The sequence below is a fragment of the Alexandromys fortis genome, unplaced genomic scaffold (genome assembly GCF_014885135.2).
Source record: "Alexandromys fortis isolate MF-2015 unplaced genomic scaffold, M_Fortis_MF-2015_v1.1 scaffold_87, whole genome shotgun sequence".
Taxonomy (NCBI): domain Eukaryota; kingdom Metazoa; phylum Chordata; class Mammalia; order Rodentia; family Cricetidae; genus Alexandromys; species Alexandromys fortis.
In genome coordinates, this window is record NW_026067971.1 from 7331766 (window position 1) to 7352536 (window position 20771).

Here is a 20771-nt window from a genome sequence, read left to right on the forward strand (position 1 = left end):
ACGTCCCAAGGGACAACAACTTGTAAGAGGCCACCTACCGGTTCAAGTCAAATGTTGCCTTCAAGTGAACCTGCGTGAAGTTTATGAAAAATCTTTCGAGATTCAAAATGTTGGGGACTGAAATGGGGGATTATAGGCTTGTGCTATTTTAAGTGAGAATATTCAAACTCATTTATAGAGTAAAAATGTTGATAATACAGACACTATTCAGATACTTATATATGAAAAATAAAATGAGCTTTAAAGGTTACTCACCAACAAATCATAAGCTTTAACCATATAAAACATAATGAAAATGAATCTAATTTATGTAATAAGGGACTTGCTTCTTGGAGAAGTTATAGTTGTTACTGAATTGTACTCTAAGCCGGAAGTGTGACAGGCTCTAGGCGCCAAAGTAACAATAAGTGCACTAATATTAATCACCAGGATCTGCGAAGGCAGCGAAGACGGCTGAGTTAGTGTGAGGGGCACATCAGAGAGAGGGTCCTGGGCACACTTCTAGGGTCCTGAGAGAAATCCTGCGCCAGCCTGCCGAGTCCTCCACTGCTCTGAGTCCTTACCCATTACTGAGACGAACTCAAAACAAGGATCTTCATGGTCAAGTCCCTCAAATACTTCCAAAGAACATTTTATTGTGCTAACAGGTGCCACGATAATATTAAATTCAGAAATACTATTATCAAAATGTCTAAAGAAAGCTGGCATTGCTATAGGAAAGCTCACACTAGTTCTCTGTTGAAGACAAATCACAGGGCAGTGTGGCATCAGGGTGACAAGGTACAACTCACTGCGCCGCCACTGCTCGTGCGGCCTCTGATACAACTTTATGGTTAAATTAGTCCAGTTGTGCCTTTTTAAAGGGTCAGTTCTTGAGCTAACAATTGTCAGTATTGCCTACAGATTTCTTTAGTCTGAACTCTAACAACCATGAATATTTATCAGGATGTAATTTCATCTCTGGATCTCAGTGACACAGATAACCACTCCAGCTCACTCCTGGTTTTTAATAACACCAGAACAAGTTGATGGAATTACAGCTTTGTGTGTGCCACTGAAAGTCTCATTTCTCATAAAATAGTAAGCTGGGATGCATCGAGGGCACTGCGACTCTTAAAGGAAATGCCACACGCTCTCCAGAAGTCAGCTCTAAAGCTCGGACGACATGCATCTCTTCAGCTATTCTTGTATTTATGTACGTCTATCCATAGTCCTCTGCCTGATGCCCCAGCCCTGACCCCCCATTAGCTAAAGCTGCTATAAGCCTTTTCATAAAAAATTCAATTTATTTCAAATACTTGTAGTTCTTTTTGAACAAAAAGCTTCATATAAACAAAAACCGATTAACAGATGGAAATTGTATTCATTTTTCTTAATCTACCTGTGCACACCCATTTCTGTGTCTGTACCCAGAAAGCACTGCAACACTGCCTGCTAGCACAGTGAGAATCAAGTAGGGAGCATCAGCCCCTCCACCACCTACATTTTCAGATAAGCCATCACAGCTGGGTTTTAAAGACACACTAGTCGAAAGAAACATGAAAAGTCAAGCTAGTAGACACCAATGTAAGACATTAACTTAACCAAGCCTACGGTTAAAAATGAGGTTTCTTCTCTGCAATTCACCCTATGAACAAAATGAGTGAACCTTGTCTGAAAATTTAATCTTGGTGTGGTATATGCCTTGGATCCCAGCAATGGGAGGCAGAGCCAAAGGAATCAATGAGACTTTGAGGCCAGTTTAGTCCACACAGCAAGCTCCAGGCTAGCCAAGGCCATATACTGAGAGGCTGTCTCAAAAAGACAGTATATAATCACAATAAATAAATCTATAGAAGGCAGCATTACACTGACACTTACCTTGCATTCAATCTCTGCCTGTCTGCGCTTTGCCTCACTTAACTGGGTAAGCAACCCTTTGTTCTTCGCAGAAAGAGAATGCACCTTCTCCTGCAGACTGGTGACCTCTTGCTCTGCTCTTCGAAGCTGGTTACTATTGATCTGGTTCTAATGAGAAATATAAATAGACTCACTATAGGTAAAAGACTGGAAATTTTTAATTAATTTTTAACCTGTAAATCTTACACTTCAACCATCTTATAAAATGTTTTTTAAATGTTTATTAAAAATGGAAAAAGATATGAAACAAATCTTCAGTCAAGTGTGTAGCACATGTATCCATACTAGGGAGGCGGAGGAAGAAGCACCAGTAAGAGTTTAAGGACAACCTGGGCTACTCTGTGAACCTGACAGCCCATACTACACAGCAAGACCCTGTCTCAAAAAAAAATCTTTAAAACAAAAACATTGAATTCTCCAAAAGAATATTAAAAATTCTTAATCAACATACCAGAAAGGCATGGTGGCATACATCTGCAATCTCAGTGTTTGGAAGGTAGAGGCAGGAGGACCTGGAGTCCTAAGCTACCTTTGTTCATGTAATATAGAGTTTGAGATTAGCCTGGACTACATGAGACCCTGCTTCTAAACACTAGAAATAAATACTTAAATAAACAAAAATATAACCTAAATATACCACTTATGCAAAAATTCTATAAACTATGAGGACCTTCACAGACAACCGAGAGACAATTATTTCTGAAAGCCTGGGGAAGGATACGGGAGGCAAGAACATAAACTGAACTGTAAGCCCTCTCACACCACCAATGTGTCAGGCGTTCTCTGATCTTGGGCAAGTTATTTAATCCTAACAAATCTCAGTATTCTGGAAAAATAGGTAGACACTACGGCTTGCCTTTCGGCTGTGTCAGGAAGACTGTGAGGAGGGCACACGCACGGGGACTGAAGAAAGAAGTTTGCAGGCGCAGTGAATGCTCAGTTGTCACTCTCCTTTGATTCATTCTGCCTCGTTCCATGAAAAATAAAATAGTTCTATAAAAAAATTTAAATCTCTGGTTTTAATGGGAAAGTAAATATAGTTTAAGAATTCCTCATAATAAGAAAATTATATAAGGACTTTACATAAAATAAATACTTAAAATTATTAAAGATACAAAAAAATGGAAAAAAAGAAGAGCCAGGCATAGTGGTGCACGCCTTTAATCCCAGCACCAGGAAGGCAGAGGCAGGTGGATCTCTGTGAGTTGCTCCAGGACAGCCAGGGATACACAAAGAAAGGACTAGTTCTGTAAGGCTGCTATAATCCTGACTAGTCAGTGCACTAAGCACCTCAGTGGTACAGCACTGACTATCTGGGTGTGAGCTCCAGTGCTATAAAACATAAACAAAACACGGGGGTGTGAACACACAGCTCAAGGAGCACAGTTAATCCAAGGACGACAGAGGCAAACACATCCTCACCAAGATGCGTTATAACAAGACTCAGCAGGCTGAAGAAACAGGCAAGTCAAGGAAAACAGAGTCCATATGAAAGGAAGATAACAAAGGCATTTTACCAGCCAACATATAAAAAGAATTCTTTTCAGTCTACAAGAGTTTACTCAATTAAGTGCTCATATAAGAGCACAGGCACTTCAGGAGCCATGGGTTACAGTTCAGCCATGGCCAAGGCCAAGACCCAAACCACACATAACCAATTCCAAAAATGGCACAAGAAATGGCATCAGGAAAACCCGGTCACAAAGACACAAATTTCTCTCTCAAGGGGGCCAAACTCCAAATTCCTGAGGAACATACGTTTAACCAAGAAGCACAAGGAAGTAACTGAGTGCTATGAAACAAAGCACGTCCCAGAGGCCTGCCTGACACGGGCTGGCCACACCTGCTCACTATAACACAGAACGAGGCATGAGTAAACTACGCCCCCTACTGGCTGAACAAAACTCTGAAAGTCAGCATAATGCATTGCTCCCCTTCTCTATGTATCCACAAATTCAAACTGCTAATGACTGAAAACATTTTAGATTGTATCTGTACTGCACATGTGCACACTTTTCTTGTTATTATTGCGTAAATGATACAGTGTAGCCATTACTTCTGTTCTTCTGTGCTACATTAGGCGTTGTACCTAGGGATGATTTGAAGTATACTGGAGAATGGACACGGGTTACACACAAATAATAAACCATTTTATTTAAGGACATGGGTATCTGAAGATTTCAGTATCAGCAGAGATTCTACAGTCTGCAGCATGGATCCACAGGACAACTTTACATGAAATACAACTGACAAATGTCATTCATAAAAGCCAAGTTCACCTTTACAGAGCAAACAAGCGCTATTAGCGAAACAATCCGCACATCTCAGGCCCAATGCATCTAAGACGGAGACGTGACACAAAGAGAGATCTGAGGAGATGGGTTTGGACTTAAACTTTAAACTTATTACCCAGGATCACATCGTGTAACTTGAAAAGGTAAAATGCACACTACAGTTGATACCTGTGATTCTCTACTGGAGATTTATTAAAGAGAAGACATCTGCAGGGCCGAGCCAGGGTGCTAAACACCCCATGATGCACAGACTAGATATGAAAAACAAAATTTCTGTAAAGGAAGACATTTCCCAGCCACCCAGACCTGAATAATCACAGAAAAACTGAATTAATTATAACACTGTTTGGCCAAAGGCTCAGGCATATTCCTAGCTAGCTTTGATATCTTAAATTAGCCCATTTCTATTGTTTTATATTTTACCACAAGGCTCATGGTTTGTTACTTCACACCTTGCTTCTTGGGAGGCTACATGGCATCTGCCCGACTCTGCCTTCTTTCTCTCAGCATTCAGTTTAGTTTTTCCACCTAGCTCTGTTCTGCCCTGCCATAGGCCAAAGCAGCTTCTTTATTAACCATTGGTAATAAAACAGTCACAGCATATAGAGGGGAATTCCACATCAAATTTCTAGCCCAAAAATTACATATTCTGGTTGAGGAACTTTGCTCTACATAAATTTCCCTTCTTAATTTGTGCAGTAAGGCAACCCTAATAAAACCAAATGCAGTCCGGCTTGCTTAAATTTTGTTGAAGGGTCAAGCAGAGATTAAATTTCTGGGGAAAAAAGGTGTTTATGCCTATAATTCCAGTACTGGCCACTAGTTTGAAGCTAATCCAGGCTACAGAGTGAGTAACAAGCCAACTGTAGCATGAATTCTAAACCTGGAGTCAGCTATTAGGGGGTGAAAGCTGAGAGGTCAGAGAAGCAGTGAAGCCAGCCACTAGAGAGACCTTTTACCTCTACCAAATCCTCAGACCAAAAGGGCGAGCCTGTCCTCGGATGACCTCCCCAGACTGCATCCTCTGACAATTTCAGACTACACCTCAGACTGCATCTGCGCTCCTGTCTCCTCCTGCCTTATATTCCTCTCTCCACCGGTCTCCACCTCCCCAGTGCTGGAATTGCCTTTGTGTGAGCTCTGCTTCTCTTTCAGACTGGATCAGCCCACGGTGGCCTTGAACTAACAGAGTCCTGGGATTAAAGGTGTGTGTCACCACTGCGGGCTTCTAGTGGCTTAGCTCCACACTCTATCTTCGCACTCTATCTTCGGGCAAGCTTCATTTGTTAAAACACAAAATATCATTACAGTCCGCCAGCAATATTGCATACCCTGTCTCAAAAAACAAGGCTAAAACAAAACAGGGCTGGGGCAAAGGCTGTCGGCAAGAGTGCCTGATGCACCAGCATGGAGACCTGAGTTCAGACCGTCAGCCTCGGTAAAAGGCAGGCTCACCTGGGGTAGACACAGGCAAGGGGATTGCTGGAGCTTGCCTCATGGTAAAACATGCTAAGTTGCCGGTGTTCCCGGGTCAGTGACGACCCTAGCTCACGAGAATAAGGACAGGGAGCAGCAGTGACTTTTAGCTTTCTACACGAGAATCAGAAAACTGCTGTCTGGACTTCATCTTTTACCTTAATTCTAAGGATGAGACGATGTTAATTTTTTTTGCTCATTTGCCACCCTCTAAACACAACAGCATAAAATTTAAATTTCCCATTTAAAGCCTAGATCTTCACTCTTCATAACTTTATGGTATCTCTTCAATGTTATTTTTAGTTACATAAAAATTCTGAGCAAACAGCTGTCAGACTCTGACCCTCACTGCTTTCACCCTGGCCTGCCCGTCATACCTGCGTCTCCATCTCCATCATCCTCTGCTTCATTTCTCTTATTTCTGCCTGGGTTTCTGCTTCTCTGAGGCGGATGCTCATCAGCTCATCCTGTAACTCATTCACAGTGTTCTTCTTGGGCGGGTCTTTCCATCTTCCAGAAGTTCGGGCTAAATGACGCTACAGCATACAACATTACACTTTATCAAAACAAGAATTAACTTTACAGAGCACATATTTAAGCATTGCCCCAAATCATTTTACTTGTTTGAGAGAAGCTTTTGGTTTGTATTCCTGGCAGACTCTGGGCTTAGGGTTTTCCCACCTCAGCCTAAGTGTTGGGATCCAGACACAAATCACCATGCCCAGCTTAACTACAGTTTGTTACAGCTGGGTACTTGTCAATACATTTTTAAAAGCCATGACAATATCAAGGAATAACTTCTTTTGTTCTTTTAAAATTACATTATATTCATTCACTGGTTCCATGGCACTCAGAGGACAGCCGGCATGAGTCAGTTCTCTCCCACCTTTGCGAGTGCAGGAGACCCAATTCAGATTCGCAGCCTTGGCTCTGAGGCCTTGCAGCAGGTGTCCCCTCCATTGACTGATCTCAGTCTTTACTAGATGTCTCTTCCCCACCCTCAGTTTAAACCAAGATCACCATTCTGAAACTATATTGTTTTTAAAAATTCATTCTCTTCTGTCTTTCACGTTGTTACAATCTGTTCTTTATCAAATTTCCCTTACAAGAAGATCCATTTGTGAGAAGACACCTAAAGTGTCATTTATTTTTGTGATAGGCATTTTCAAAGAAGTTAGAAATTTACAAATACACAGTGGTGTCCTCCTTCAGCTGTTTCTGTTTTCCCAACAATGTACCTGATAGCAAAGCAAACTGTGTTTGCTAACTGAACAGAATACCAAACTGACCTCTGAGCTCCACCTCTACACCACAAGTTGTCTTTGTGCAGTGGGCAACAACTGACACAGACACTGACAACTGATCAAAGTGACGGACTGCGCAGTCATAAAAGAGACACCTGTGTCAAGCCCCTCTCACCGAGGCTCACGGAGCTGGGGGGTGGAGAAGCCCAGGACTGAACAGTGTCCTCTGGACATGACAGGACCACTGGACTCATGAACCCCCAGCTGAGGTTGTCTGCACAAACCCTGTATAAAATCAAGCCAGTCCACATTCCAGCATGAAGGGGCAGGCTCCAGAGCTTCCACCACAGCTATGAGCTACTGACAGCTGTTCCTGGATAAGGGAGAATCACTTTTCTTTAACAATGCAGCCCTGGTAGCTCAATCGTGCTCAAATGGATGATCCCACACCTGTGAGTGTGTGGCAGCACAAACCGGCCGAGTGAGTTTAAAGGAAACAACCAATGAGGATCTGAAGCTGGGAGGGAAAGTAAAGGTTCTATCTTGGAGGATCTGGAGGAGGCACCAAGATGAATATGGTCAGAATACACTGCATACATGTATGACCTTCTCAAAGAATAAAAATATTATTCTTAATAAAAAAGAAAAGTTTTATACTGTGTAAGTTTTGTACTATTTATAGTTCTCTAGGAAACTCGAACAATGCAAAAGTTCAATATGATCTTGTTTACAGTTTCTTTGGTTCCATTTTAAGAATTATATAAAGTACATCTTAGATGTACTTTCAAGTTGTAAATGTCTCAACTGTGACACTAAGCAAGATCTCTTTTCGTCACCTACTGTTGGTCACCAGGTATTTCAAAGTCACACAACTCAGTCCTTGGTTTTCGTTCTGTTTGGAAAAGCACAGCCAGCCTGACATACTTGCCAGTGTTCTTCTAGATCTCTGACTTGCTGTCGAAGTTCCTTCAAACCCATAATGGCTTCCGCCTCTCTCAGCTTCACGGCGATGAGCTCCTCCTGAAGCCTCGCGATGTTATTCTCATCAGGAAACGAGTTGTTCTTCTAAAGTCAGAGAAATTCAGATTTTTTTTTTAAAGTCACATTTTTTAAAACTTAGTTTTGTAAAGCTGTGTGAGCCCACGCATACATCTGAGGAGGTTGTAAGCTAACCTGCAGGAGTCAGTTTTCTCCTCCCACTATCTGGGTTCTGGGGACAGAGTTCATCTCTATTGGCATTCTTAAACATGAAAATATGTATGGATTTGTATGAAAGTTACCAGGAAGAACTGGCACTTGTAACTGAAGAAGATGGAAGGATCTCCCGTGCTCATGGGTTGATAGGATTAACACAGTAAAAATGGCCATCCTAGCAAAAGCAATCTACGGATGCAATGCAAGCCCATCAAAATTCCAACAAAATTCTTCAAAGGAATTGAAAAATAAATCTTCAATTTTATATGGAAACACAAAATCCCAGAATAGCTAAACAATCCTGAAGAATAAAGAACTGCAGTACTCACACCCCATTTTTAAGTTGTAGCACAGACCTGTAACAATGATCTGATGAAGAGGAAGCAGAAAACAGTCCTGTGCTCACTGATACAGGAAAGGGTTTTCTGAACTGGCAGCCTTAGAGTTAGTTTTATTCTGCCTTTCCACTCTCCCTCTAGACAGGGTCTCATATACACACTAGACCGACCTCCAACTCACCATCTAACCAACCAAGGCTGACCTTGAACTGCCACCTCTTCATCCTGAGTGCTGGGATTACAGGAATTGCCATCTGGAGCTGGGCCTGACACCAGGACCTCACACATTCTAGGCAAGCACTCTACCATCTACCAACCAGCAAATCTAGTGCATAGCTCCTTGAGTGTGAAAAACATCAGGTCTAACTCAGTTCAGCAAGTACGCACAAGTATCTGGCTCGGCTCCAGCCAGAGCAGGAAGAGGAGGTATTTACAAAGTTTCCCACCTTCTCTATGTCCAGCACTTTGTCCTGCATCTCTTTCAGGGCGCATTGAGACTCAGCCTCACTCAGCCTGGCTTGGACCAACTCCTTCTCCAGCTGCAGCACGAAATCTTCGTTGTAGGAGGAGCTGCATTTATGCTAAAGGTTATAGACATAGACTGAAACTTTAGGGAAACACAAGCATAGAAATATACACATTCAGAAAAACAATAAATTATATAATATGGGTATTATGGGCAACTAAAAAGTAAATCTGATCTACCCAGTATTCCAAATTATTTCCCTTTTCCCAACAAATGAGTTTAAAAAGAAAAGAAAAGCCGAGTTCTGGTATCTTTGAGGATGACCACGTAAATCAGCTTTGGTAATAAGTCATTACACTCCTCAACCCTGCTCATACGAAGTATTTGTCTTCTTTCTGTCCACTCTCAAGAGCTTGTTCTGGCTCTGCAGACAACAAAGTACCCGTCAGCCTCACATGGTCACTTAATACTTGAGATCCTTGCTGAGTATGGTGATAAACAAAGACAAACTGGTTTTTAGTGCAAGTCCCTTGCGTTCAACCCCCAGCATCACGATCAAAAGTATAAAATTGAATAAGCGCATAAAATAAATCAAAATAATGATTTTTATGGTGATGGCATGTTGAAATATTATTTAAAATTGAGGTAAACAAAAAACATTAACTTTCCTTTTACTCTTTTCAGTATGGATAATACAGTATCTTAAGATTGCTTAGTTAGCTCACATGAAAGACTATAGAAGCATCTAAAGCCTAAAAATCCTATTTCCATGCATTGAAAGTAAAGATTAAGGTGAAATACCTTAAACTCTAAGAAAGAAAATTTTTATTTGCTTTAGAAATGTCAATTTCTTTAAAATATTTGCATGGATTAGTGTAAGAGGAGAAAAAAGCAATTGCTGCATAAAGAGACAAACCACAGAGGCAGGATATCTCCCTGCCCCTCTCTACTCCACTGGTGCTCACACACCAGTGAGGTCATTGTGGTTTCTTAAAGCCCGTTTCATACAAAACATCAGTGAATGAGCAAGGCCGAGGGTGACACCATACATCCTCATTGTGATGTTTAGTTGTATTCAAATGTCCACCTAGGGATTTAGAGCTACTTTTTAAAATGATATCATGTTTGTACTTATTCCCAAGACAAAATATGTAGTAATACACGTAAATAAATGAGACATTCAGTACACGTGACTGCCACACTCGAGCACCAGGAAGAAATGAAGCTATGAAAGGCAGGGCGCTCCAGAACAGATCTCTGTAACAAAAATGCACTTTCCGATCTCCTCCAGTACATGGCCCCAAACTGCTCCCAGACCATCCCTCCCATTGTGCCCAAAATAGCTGTGTTTTTCTTTTTTTCTTTTGCTTTTAAATCCATCCGGCAAAGTGGCTCCTGCCTGTAACTGAAGCAGCTGGGAAGCGTAAGAGAAGAGAATTAAAAATTCAAAGCTACGTAGCTATCTGTTAGACCGCATGTCCAGCATGCGTGAGATTTACATTCAAATCCCAGAATTATCAAAAAATACCTATCATTTAAATGATTTCTTTCTAATACCTACAAAAATTACATAAATTCTTTAAAATGGAAATTTATCTTGTTATTTTTAATTACTGCTAATGATTAAGAAATGTGAAGAAAACAAATATTTTCACTACAGTGACCTCTATTTCTCATTTAAAATGAAAGGCAAACACTATATATAAATATAATACATTTAACCTTCAGATCAAAGCCAAAATTACTTTATTTAAAACATTATTATGTTTAAGTTTACATGCTTGTGTGTGTATATTTGTGTGTCTTTAAGAATATAGGACACGTGTGTACATGCCCTCACAGACCACAAGAGGGCATCAATTTTATAACAGGGATGAGAAACTCGAATGTGCTACTGAACATACTTTCTCAAATAAATTATTTAGGAAAATCTGCAATTTCCAATGATAAGTAAAAGACAAGCCTTACACTTTTTAAATTTAAATGAGTATGACATAATCATTGTACCAATTGCATTAAACCATTGAAGAACATATGAAATATTGAATAAACAAAATCTATGAACCCAGAGTGATACAAAACAGGCTCCAATGAGGGGCTGGGAGGGAAGAAAGAGGTAAAGGAAGAGAGACAGGAATATCATCTCTCAGAAGAACACTGCTAAGTGCAGCACAAGTGAGGAGAAATGGAAACCACCACTCTGGAAAATTAATGAAATAACCAACTCTACACAGATTCACAGATGTCCAATCACTGAGATAAAAGACAGACAGAGCCCCCACACAACCCAAGCAAGGAAAGTTTTACAAATCTGTAACTATATTAAACATATCTTCTTTTTTCTTGGTATTATTTTCTAAGCACTATAACAACTATTTATTTACATTAACTATGCTGAATTGGGCACAAGTTATCTAGAAATTATTTAAAGTATACAGAAGGATGTGTGGAGGGTGTATGCTAATATAATGCCATGTGAGAACCTGGAGCAGCCACGGATTAAGTGTTCTTCCTCGAATCAATCACCCTAGAGATATACCAAGAGACAGGCTGTAGTTAGCTGTAGTTATCTGGTATAAAGTATTCCCAATAGACTGCTTAACAGTTGCACAGATGGAGTCACATCTGTACTGCACACATATGTTCAGACTTACACACCTCACACACAGTGCACACAACTAAGAACATACTCTTGGACTGCAACTATGAGTCTGTTCATTGTCAAACCTCTGTTGGTGGGAACACTGAATGCTATTATCCCTACATACACAGCCTGAAGTGAGAGTTACACCCTACAGAGCTGACATCGCTACTGTGGACAATCCTGATACTACTGATTCTGAAATCTTTGACACAGATGCTCTAAACTTCCCATCCTTAATTTTTCCCATCTTAGTTACTGTTCTATTGCTTTAAGAAACACCATGACCAAGGTGACTTAAAGAAGAAAGCATTTAGCTGAGGGCTGCTCACAGATTGAGAGAGGGAAGCACAGGGCAGGTAGGCAGACGTGGCTCTGGAGCAGTAACAGAGACCGAGACTGGGCCAGACTGAGGCTTAAATTCTCAAAGCCCACACCCATAGCCTTTCCTCCTCCAACAAGGCCAACCTCCCAAATACTTCCTAACAGAGATTAAGTGTTGGGGTTATTCTCATTCAAACCACCACACCACCATTTCAATCAGCACATTGTGCCTAAAACTGTGGGCTGACTGGCTCCATTCTTAACTCCTGAAACTTCAGAGGGCAAGAGTCACTCTCAGTGGTCAAGTTACACAAACTTTCAGGGGCCACACAGCCCTATTAGCCTGTTCCTTCCAGATCTCTGCAACTGAACCCACCATGTTCACCAAAGAGCCCAACTGTTGTACTTCAGATCCTGAATGTCCCTCAGAGAAAAGGAAATATTCATGAAACCTTTAGGAAATGGGGTGTGTTGTGGAATTATTATTTGTAGTCTGTTACATTTGTTTATGCTGTGGAACATTTGTTTTAATGACACAAAGATGTCTGCATTCTTTTATGTTGCATTTGTTTTACGCTGGCAAAGCTGTGTTACTTTAGCTGTCTAAAGCACCTAACAGGTCTAATAAAGAGCTGAACAGCCAATAGCAAGGCAGGGGAAAGGGTAGGCGGGGCTGGCAGGCAGAGAGAATAAATAGGAGAGAGAAAAGAAGGGGTCAGTCACCCAGTCACATAGCCAGACACCAAAAGAAGGAAAGAAAAGAAATAGAGAAAGGTAAAAGCCCAGAGGCAAAAGGTAGACAAGGAATTTAAGAAAAGCTGGCAAGAAACAAGCTAAGCTAAGGCAAGGCAGTCATAAGAAAGAATAAAATTCCATGTGGATTTATTTGGGAGCTGGGTGGTGGGCCCCCAAAAGAACAAAGAGTAAAAAACAACCAACAAGAAGGATATAGTGTGTGGGGGTGGACATAGGAGTGTGCCCTTGAAAGAGACACCGAGTCTCTCTGCTTCCTGGCTGCCACACGGAGCAAGCTTCCCACACCATCTCATTAGGATATGAAAGCTGCCACTGGTCCAGGAAACAGGTCCAGTGAACAAACCATGACCCAAATCAACTCCTCTCTGAGAGCTGACTACCTCCACCTGCTGTCACAGGAGCCTGAAATTTGGATAGTACATCCACTGATGTAGGTTTCCCCCCTGTATGCTATGAATATGCTTTACTGCCCTTGGTTAATAAAGGATCTGCTTTCGGCCAATGGCTTAGTAGAGTAAAGCCAAGCAGGAAATCCAAACAGAGCACAGAGAGAGAGTAGTGGGAGTCAGGGAGAGCCATGTAGCCACCGCAGAAGACCTAGTCGAAACTTACAGTAAAATATAAAATAATAGAAATGAGTTCATTTATTTTATAAGAGCTAGCTAGACATATGCTTAAGCTATTGGCCAAACAGTATTGCAATTAATATAGTTTCTGTGTGATTATTTCGGGTCTGGGCAGCCAGGGACAAACAAGCAGTCTCTGCCTACACATCCACCATATTCCTAAGTATGGGAACATAAAATTTCTCCTCTTGCACAACAAATAGAATTGGCCTACTCAAATATCATATCCTGAAATTACATAAAAGTTTGGCTGTGAATAATAACCCCTATAACCACCAGATGCCCAAAGACGCTCTCTCCTCATCAGTGGAAATCCAGGTACTGCAGGTTCTTACTGTCCCACTGTCAAATGCTCGGGAACTATAGTCCCACAGGCGAACTGCGACCTGCTGCCGCCCACTCCTCTAGCCCCAGCCCTCACCTAGTCTGAAGGGAGCACACCCTCACCAAGACACATCCAGCCCAGCCTTGAGGGAGCTCCACTTGCTTCCTTCTGATCCCACCCTGCTGCTCCAGCACAGGAACTCTGCGTGCTCCTGTAAGCAGTCTCCTGTGTTCTAATACTGAGTGCTTGTCTGCATGGAGGTATGCACACCATGTGCATGCCAGATGCCCACAGAAACTAGAAGGGGCTGAACTGGAACCACAGGTGGTTGTGAGCTCCTGTGTGGGCACTGGGAAGCCAATGGATCCTCTATACGAGCAACAGTGTTTTAACCACTGAGCCAGCTCTCAAGCCCTGTCAGTACATATGCACTGTAACCAGACTGACTAAATATGTCATTTTTTAAAGCCTTTCCCCTACAGTAAGCTTCTTTGTTTCTTATTGAATGTGTCCAGAATTTAAAACCATGAGAAATTTTTATAAACAGTGGTAATGCTAATAACAACGGAAACAGACTCAATGCCACTGAACCACACTTACTTAAATGGTAAATTTGTATTTTGTATATGTTTTATCACAACTAAAAAAAATCACAAAGTATATAAATAAAAGTAAACTGATATGCTAACTAAAAGAAACTAGTTCCACTTATAGAAAAGGCAACAATTCCACTTAGAGAAAATTGCAGAAAATTTCAAAGTATTCAGACACAGGTTGATGGGATGAGCAAGGAAAACAAACTGTAACACAGGACATGATAGAAATGACCACTGTAATGTGGGGGTTACACAACCCTCGACATTTAAAACATCAAACTACACATTTAAATTTCACAAATTATGTGGGAAAAAAATGAGACCTGAAATGGTCCGGCTCTGCTTAAATCGTTTCTGAAATCAAACAGAAGTTCACTGAATATCAAAGATCAGTTATCAAAGCAGGACTAGCCCTAGTTCCACATCCGTAGAGGTGTATTTAAGGAGACTCTAACCAAGTGTCCAGCACACTGCTCTCACTCTAGCATCTTCTCTTTACACTCTGCTATGGATAAGATTATGACTCTCTCACTTCAAACTTCCTATACTTTTGTACATTGATAAGATAAATATCTGAATCTTAATTCTGAGGGCAGGGCTATTGATTTTGTGAAATAAACTTTCACCTTCTTGTTCCAAACAGAAATTGTTTGTAATATTTAACATTAATCTTGTTTATCATCTAAAACACTGGCTCCATTTTAATAACCCACATATAAAGTTCTTGCACATACTATGCATATGGACATGATATGAAGCACCGTGGACAGGCTTACACAACAAAGCCTTCGCACAAGAACGTGAGTGGTCCCTCGATATATTGAACCATTTATATTTACTATTTTCACCTTCATTTCTGTCTCGACTAGAAAAAGGTACATTAATAATTTACCAAATAACTTATAAAACTTCAGCTATAGCTACGGAAATAACATTTTCTCTCTTGACACATAATATTAGCTTTTACTAAGGCATTAAATAAGATTTTTTAGAATTCTCAGTGAAGCATACAAGCAAGGCCACATTAACAAGCCTAACATTCAGTCACTGCTCTCTGTAAGAAATATGTGTGCCCACTGTAGCTCTCATTTTCTGGAAATGCAACTTCTACAATCATCTTAGTATCTCGGATACACAACTTGGCCTTGGGTTCATTCAAGGCTGTGCTATAAACTTCACCTATTCTGTGTGCCCATCGCTTTATCTCTGCAATGGCAGAGACCACCCTCCTTGTAAGAATCTGCTTTCTCGCTGGCAATGTTAGCTCCACAGTGCAGATCTACGGGAAAGTGAGTGTGGCGTCTGCAAAGGCCGCTCTCCTCTATAAACCTGCGTTCCTTCTATTGACGTGGTTTCAGCGTTCGCAGCATCAAAGCTGCAGCTGGTGCAAGCATGGTAACTTCCAAACAGACGGCACTGCACTGACTGCCATTTCCATCTCACTGTGAAGAACTGTGTTCCTGTTCCTGTTCCATGCCTTGTGATTAAAGGTAGAACATACTATTGCAACTGTGGCCATTTCAATATTATTTTAACACATCTATTTTTCTTAACTGCCTTCACTGAAAAAAATACATGTTTACACTTTTGAATACAGATGGCGACGTTTCTAAACTTTGCTGAGTAAAAGTGATGCCCATCCATGCACCACTACCTCCCAGCAGTAACTTTTATTTTTTAGGAATTACTCCCCGTCTTTGACAACTTTTCTCCTCTCCAAGTAAATGTAAGCATGCACTTTAACTCATAATTCAGTGTTCTGATATAGGAAGTCTAAGCTAGACTATTTCACAAAATATAGGCTGTCAACATTATGAAAGCTTTAAGTGCGCATATTCTAAATGTTGGGTAATAACCACTTTGCCAGAATCAAACACCAGCTGACGTCAGGTTGCCTCCTATAAAAGAGACCCTACAGATCTAAAAAGGACGTCAGGTTACCTTCTATAAAAGAGACCCTACAGATCTAAAAAGCAGCTGCACACTGCTTATTTCCTATGACTTAGAATATAGCATAAAAAATATTATGTAACAAAACCACAGACAAAAAAGAAAAACCAGGAATCTTGGTGGCCACAGGGGAGTCTTACTGCTTCCCGCAAAGCCGAGCTGGGGAGGTGAGGAAGGCTACCAGGTCCTTACCCAGTGGTGCCGGTGCCGGAGCTCCCGGATGGTGCTTTCAGCCTGCTCCAGCTTAGCGCTGGCCTCATCACTCTGCTGTCTGATGCTGGCCAACTCCCGTTTTATGAGGTAGTTTTCCTCAGCCTCCTGGGCTCTTGTCACTTGTCCCTTAGGACATAATTTTTTGTGTGTGTATAAAGCAATTTAGAATAGATTTAAGAAAGACTGCCTTTGTGAGGTTTAGTTATTTTTTGACATGTTAAAAAAAAAAGACACCTTAGAGAATAGAATAGCCAAGGTAATTATTAGCTAGAAGCTTGTTATTTTGCTCTAGCAAATTTGAGGAAACAAAATGAAATTTTCAATTGACAGTCTTAAGAACAATTCTCTTAGTTGATAAAAAAAAATGCAATTCATGCAGTATTACGGAGTTGTACATGCAGGGCTAAAATGTTCAATGAACAGTGGTTAATGTCACAGAATCCACTGCTTATCATTTGAAATAAATACTTTAAAAACAAGGTTAGCTTTAAAACGTGCAGAGAGGTAGGCATTCAATTAAAAATAGCACATTTATCAAACAAAACATTACGTATACATTCATATGCCAGCCCAAAGAATTATTTTTTGGGAAAATGCATGTAAAATTGCATGCATTAAGTATGAATTTCTAAGTTTAGGATTTTCTTTAGAGGTTAGTAAAAATACTAAAAATAAAAAAGATAAAATAAAAAAACTATACCTGTATCAATCTATCTGCCAAGGAAGCACTTTCCTACAAAAGGAAAAATTTAGATAGAAATATAAAAAGACAGGATATCAAAGTAATAAAATTAGGAATAAGAAACACCCACACCCAAATTCCATTTACTTTTCATTGCTAATTAAAATGGATACTTAAACTATTTTTAAATGTATTTTTATTTTTAAATCTTAAAAAACAAATCAAAATAGGGACAGCTTATATCGTGTCTCTAAAAGAGATAAATCTTACATTACTTAGGACAAAAAAGTATTTTTTTTTCTTGAAAATGTACCTTTAAATATTTATTTCTAGGCCTAGTCACATCATCAAACCACTTCCAGAAGGGAGGAAGGGATTCAGCTCAGCAATACACTGCTCACAAATACAGCAGCCACTGTTGCAACAGCAGCATCCGAGAAACGAGGCAACAAAGGTAACAGGAATTCTTAAGTTCAACTTAAACTCTTAACAATAATCCAGCAAGTACACTTTCGGTTCAAGAATTCAACGAGATCTAAGTTCTTAAGAATTCTAACTGCTGTCAAAACTAAGGTCCTATGCCGTGAGAACGGGCACTTACCCTTCTAGACAAAACCACACCTTCCTAGGTCTTCATGACTATTCTGAAGAGTCGGTGAAATAATGCTTGCTCTGTGAAAGTATCTAACTCTAATAATGAAAATAATTTAAGTTGCATATTTTACTGCAAGCTGGCTATCTGGTGAAAGCAGGAATAACACAAAGTACAAGGACTTGAGACGTTCGACACGTGTGTGGAATCACCGGAAAGTCAAACCGCTTTCCCAGCCACTTCCATCCGATCGCACAGAGGAGCAATTTGACTCGAGATAAGCATGGCGGTCAGTGCAGCATCACTGGCGCTGTAACGAATACCCTGCCCTGTGCGCGACTAATGTATTACATATTTATATATTATATATAAGTAAATATATAATATATATTAATATAAAACCATGGAACATCGCAACCATCATTCTTTCTTGGATATTAATCTATAAACTTTTAGAGAAGATTTTAAATATAATTGGTACTTGAGGAGCAGATACATACCAACTTACTCTCAACCTTTAGCTTTAAAAAACACCTTCTGAATTCAACTGTTTTCAATTCAGAAAAATTGTTGGGCTGCTTTTTGTTTTTTTTTTTTGTTTTTGTTTTTTTTTTTGTGACAGTTTCATGTAGCATAGGCTGGCCTGAAACTACACAAATGACTCTGAACTTGTGACCCTCCCTCCTCCACTTCCCAAGGGCTGGGATTATGAACATGCATCACCATGCCCAATTTATATGGTGCTGGGATTGAACTCAGGACTTAGTACATGCTACATGCCTAGTCCAAGAAGACTCTTAAACTATTTGTCAATTCATTCTTAAAAACACACCTACAAAATACATTCTATCAAAAGCATAATAAGAAAAATAGAAAATTTTATTGCTAGTTTTTTACATGAAACAGAAAGGAAAAGCTAATGAGTAGATATAAGACAATTCTAACAACCAAGGAGTTATAAAACTACTTAGTGTTGAAAATGAACATAAAAGCAGACTTTATCATCACTTTGACTAAATATAAATAAAGCTTTGGTGTGGAAGGCCTTAAATGAGCCCCTGCTACGTCCAATGTGTGGCTCAAAATCCAGGGAACACTTAAAATTTATCTTTAAAACATCTGTCAGGATGTATTCCCACCTAAGTCATACTTTTTAGAGGACCTATGAGGAAAAAAGCAAATGGTATCAACATGTAATTCTACGACTAGGTAGGGTGCTCATGATGAGTGTGTAGCAACAACAGTAAGCAGGGGAAGCTGAGGTGGGCACCACACCTAGGTAACGCACATACCAGATTGTTTAGATTTGCTATATAAGCACTGAACAGAAACTTGCAGTAATCATTTTACTTACTTTTTCTAACGTTTCAATACGTTGTTTTAAAAGCCTATTTTCTGTGCGTAACCTCTGCGAAGAAATAGAAAAAACGTTTGTTTGAAAACATTCTTGAGAGGATTCCTAAGTCACAGTGTTGATAATAGGCCGCCTTTTTTTAAAAAATATTTATTTATTTATTATGTATACAATATTCTGTCTGTGTGTATGCTGCAGGCCAGAAGAGGGCACCAGATCCCATTACAGATGATTGTGAGCCACCATGTGGTTGCTGGGAATTGAACTCAGGACCTTTGGAAGAGCAGGCAATGCTCCTAACCTCTGAGCCATCTCTCCAGCCCCATAGGCCGCCTTTTATAAGAATGACGGGCTGGAGAGGTGGCTCAGAGGTTAAGAGCACTGGTTGTTCTTCCAGAGGACCCAGGTTCAATTCCCAGAGCCTGCGTAACAGCTCACAACTGTCTCTAACTCCAGTTCCCAGGGACCCAACAGCTTCACACAGACATATATGCAGACCAAACACCAATGCACATACAAAATAAAAGGGAATAATGAGAAACGACTGTAAGGAACTGTTACATTAGCATATGTAAGAATACACAGCAAAGGAAACAATCCCATTTGTCATGACACCTGTGACTAAACTTTAAACATTAAGTGCAATGCATAAACAGCCTTTGTTTTCTCCATTTATAATGCCTTATACTCTTTTTTCAAAGATTAATTTATCTTAATTCTATGTGTATGAATGTTTTGCCTGAATGTGTTATCTGTGCACCCAATGTGTGCAGTGCCCAGGGAGTCCAGAAGAGGGTGCTAGACCTTCTTGGGAAAGGAGTTACAGACAGCAGAGAGCCGAGCCACCTTGTGGCTGCTGGATTTTAAGCCTGGTCCTCTGGAAGAGCACTTAGTGCACTTAATGGCTAAGCCATCTCTACAGCCTGCCTTATAATCTTATTCTAACATCCCTTGTCTCCTCCACAGTCTAACAATATAATTAGTATTCAAATATTAGTTGAACAAAAATTTTAATCCCTGCACTCAGGAGGCAGAGGCAGGTGGATCTCTGTGAGTTCGAGGCCAGCCTGATCTACAAGAGATAGTTCCAGGACAGGTTCCAAAGCTACAGAGAAACCCTGTCTCGAAAAAAAACAAAGCAAAACAAAAACCAAACAAAAAACCAAATGAGCAAAAAAAAAAAAAAAAAAGAGAGAGAGAGAGAAAGAAAAAAGATTAAAAACTAGTTACTAGTATTTTCTTGCATAAAGGTCAAATCAAGATTTTTTCAAAAGTGTACATTTATGTAATTATTCAATGCTAGACTTCCCAATACTTATCAAGTTACTATCAAGCCTTAAATCTAAATAATTCCACTTTGACAATTAATCTCTTTATATATTTCATCAATATAACTTATTAATCACATAATTTATTCCTGAGTGGGGTGTGTGTGTGTGTGTATGTGTGTGTGTGTGTGTGTGCGGTGCATCTCCAACGGGCACACCCATGTGCACATGCAGGACACATGGTGCCCCCTTCACTGGACCCAAGGAGAAGCTGACAGTCAGCAAGACCCAGGCTCCTCCTGACTTTTCCCTCCACAGCACTGGGGTTGAGTTGTAGATGCACACTCCTTCTACAAATGTTCATGAGGGAGACTGATCTATACTTTTCTTTCTTAGTTACATGTTTGCATGGTTTGGGTATCAGGATAACTGTAGTCTTGTAAAAAGAGTTTGGCAATGTCCCTTATGCTTCTATTAGATGCGGGGGGGGGGGGGGGGGGGGGGGAGAGGGGGGGGGGGGGGGGGGAGGGGAA

General features: G+C 40.3%; 1 protein-coding gene across 4 annotated transcripts in view; it reads right to left on the bottom strand.

The window, feature by feature from the left end:
* Positions 1-20771, bottom strand: part of Evi5 (ecotropic viral integration site 5) — a 119054-nt gene that overhangs the window by 33685 nt on the left and 64598 nt on the right. For 3 of the 4 annotated variants that reach the window (XM_050155723.1, XM_050155725.1, XM_050155727.1), the window contains 7 exons: positions 18971-19024; positions 17043-17075; positions 16322-16468; positions 8892-9026; positions 7838-7978; positions 6047-6205; positions 1861-2007 (listed from right to left, as the gene is read on the bottom strand). In XM_050155723.1, the coding sequence (XP_050011680.1) occupies positions 1861-2007; positions 6047-6205; positions 7838-7978; positions 8892-9026; positions 16322-16468; positions 17043-17075; positions 18971-19024 (816 nt within the window). The remainder of the gene's footprint in view (positions 1-1860; positions 2008-6046; positions 6206-7837; positions 7979-8891; positions 9027-16321; positions 16469-17042; positions 17076-18970; positions 19025-20771) is intronic. The other variant, XM_050155724.1, reaches the window with a different exon arrangement.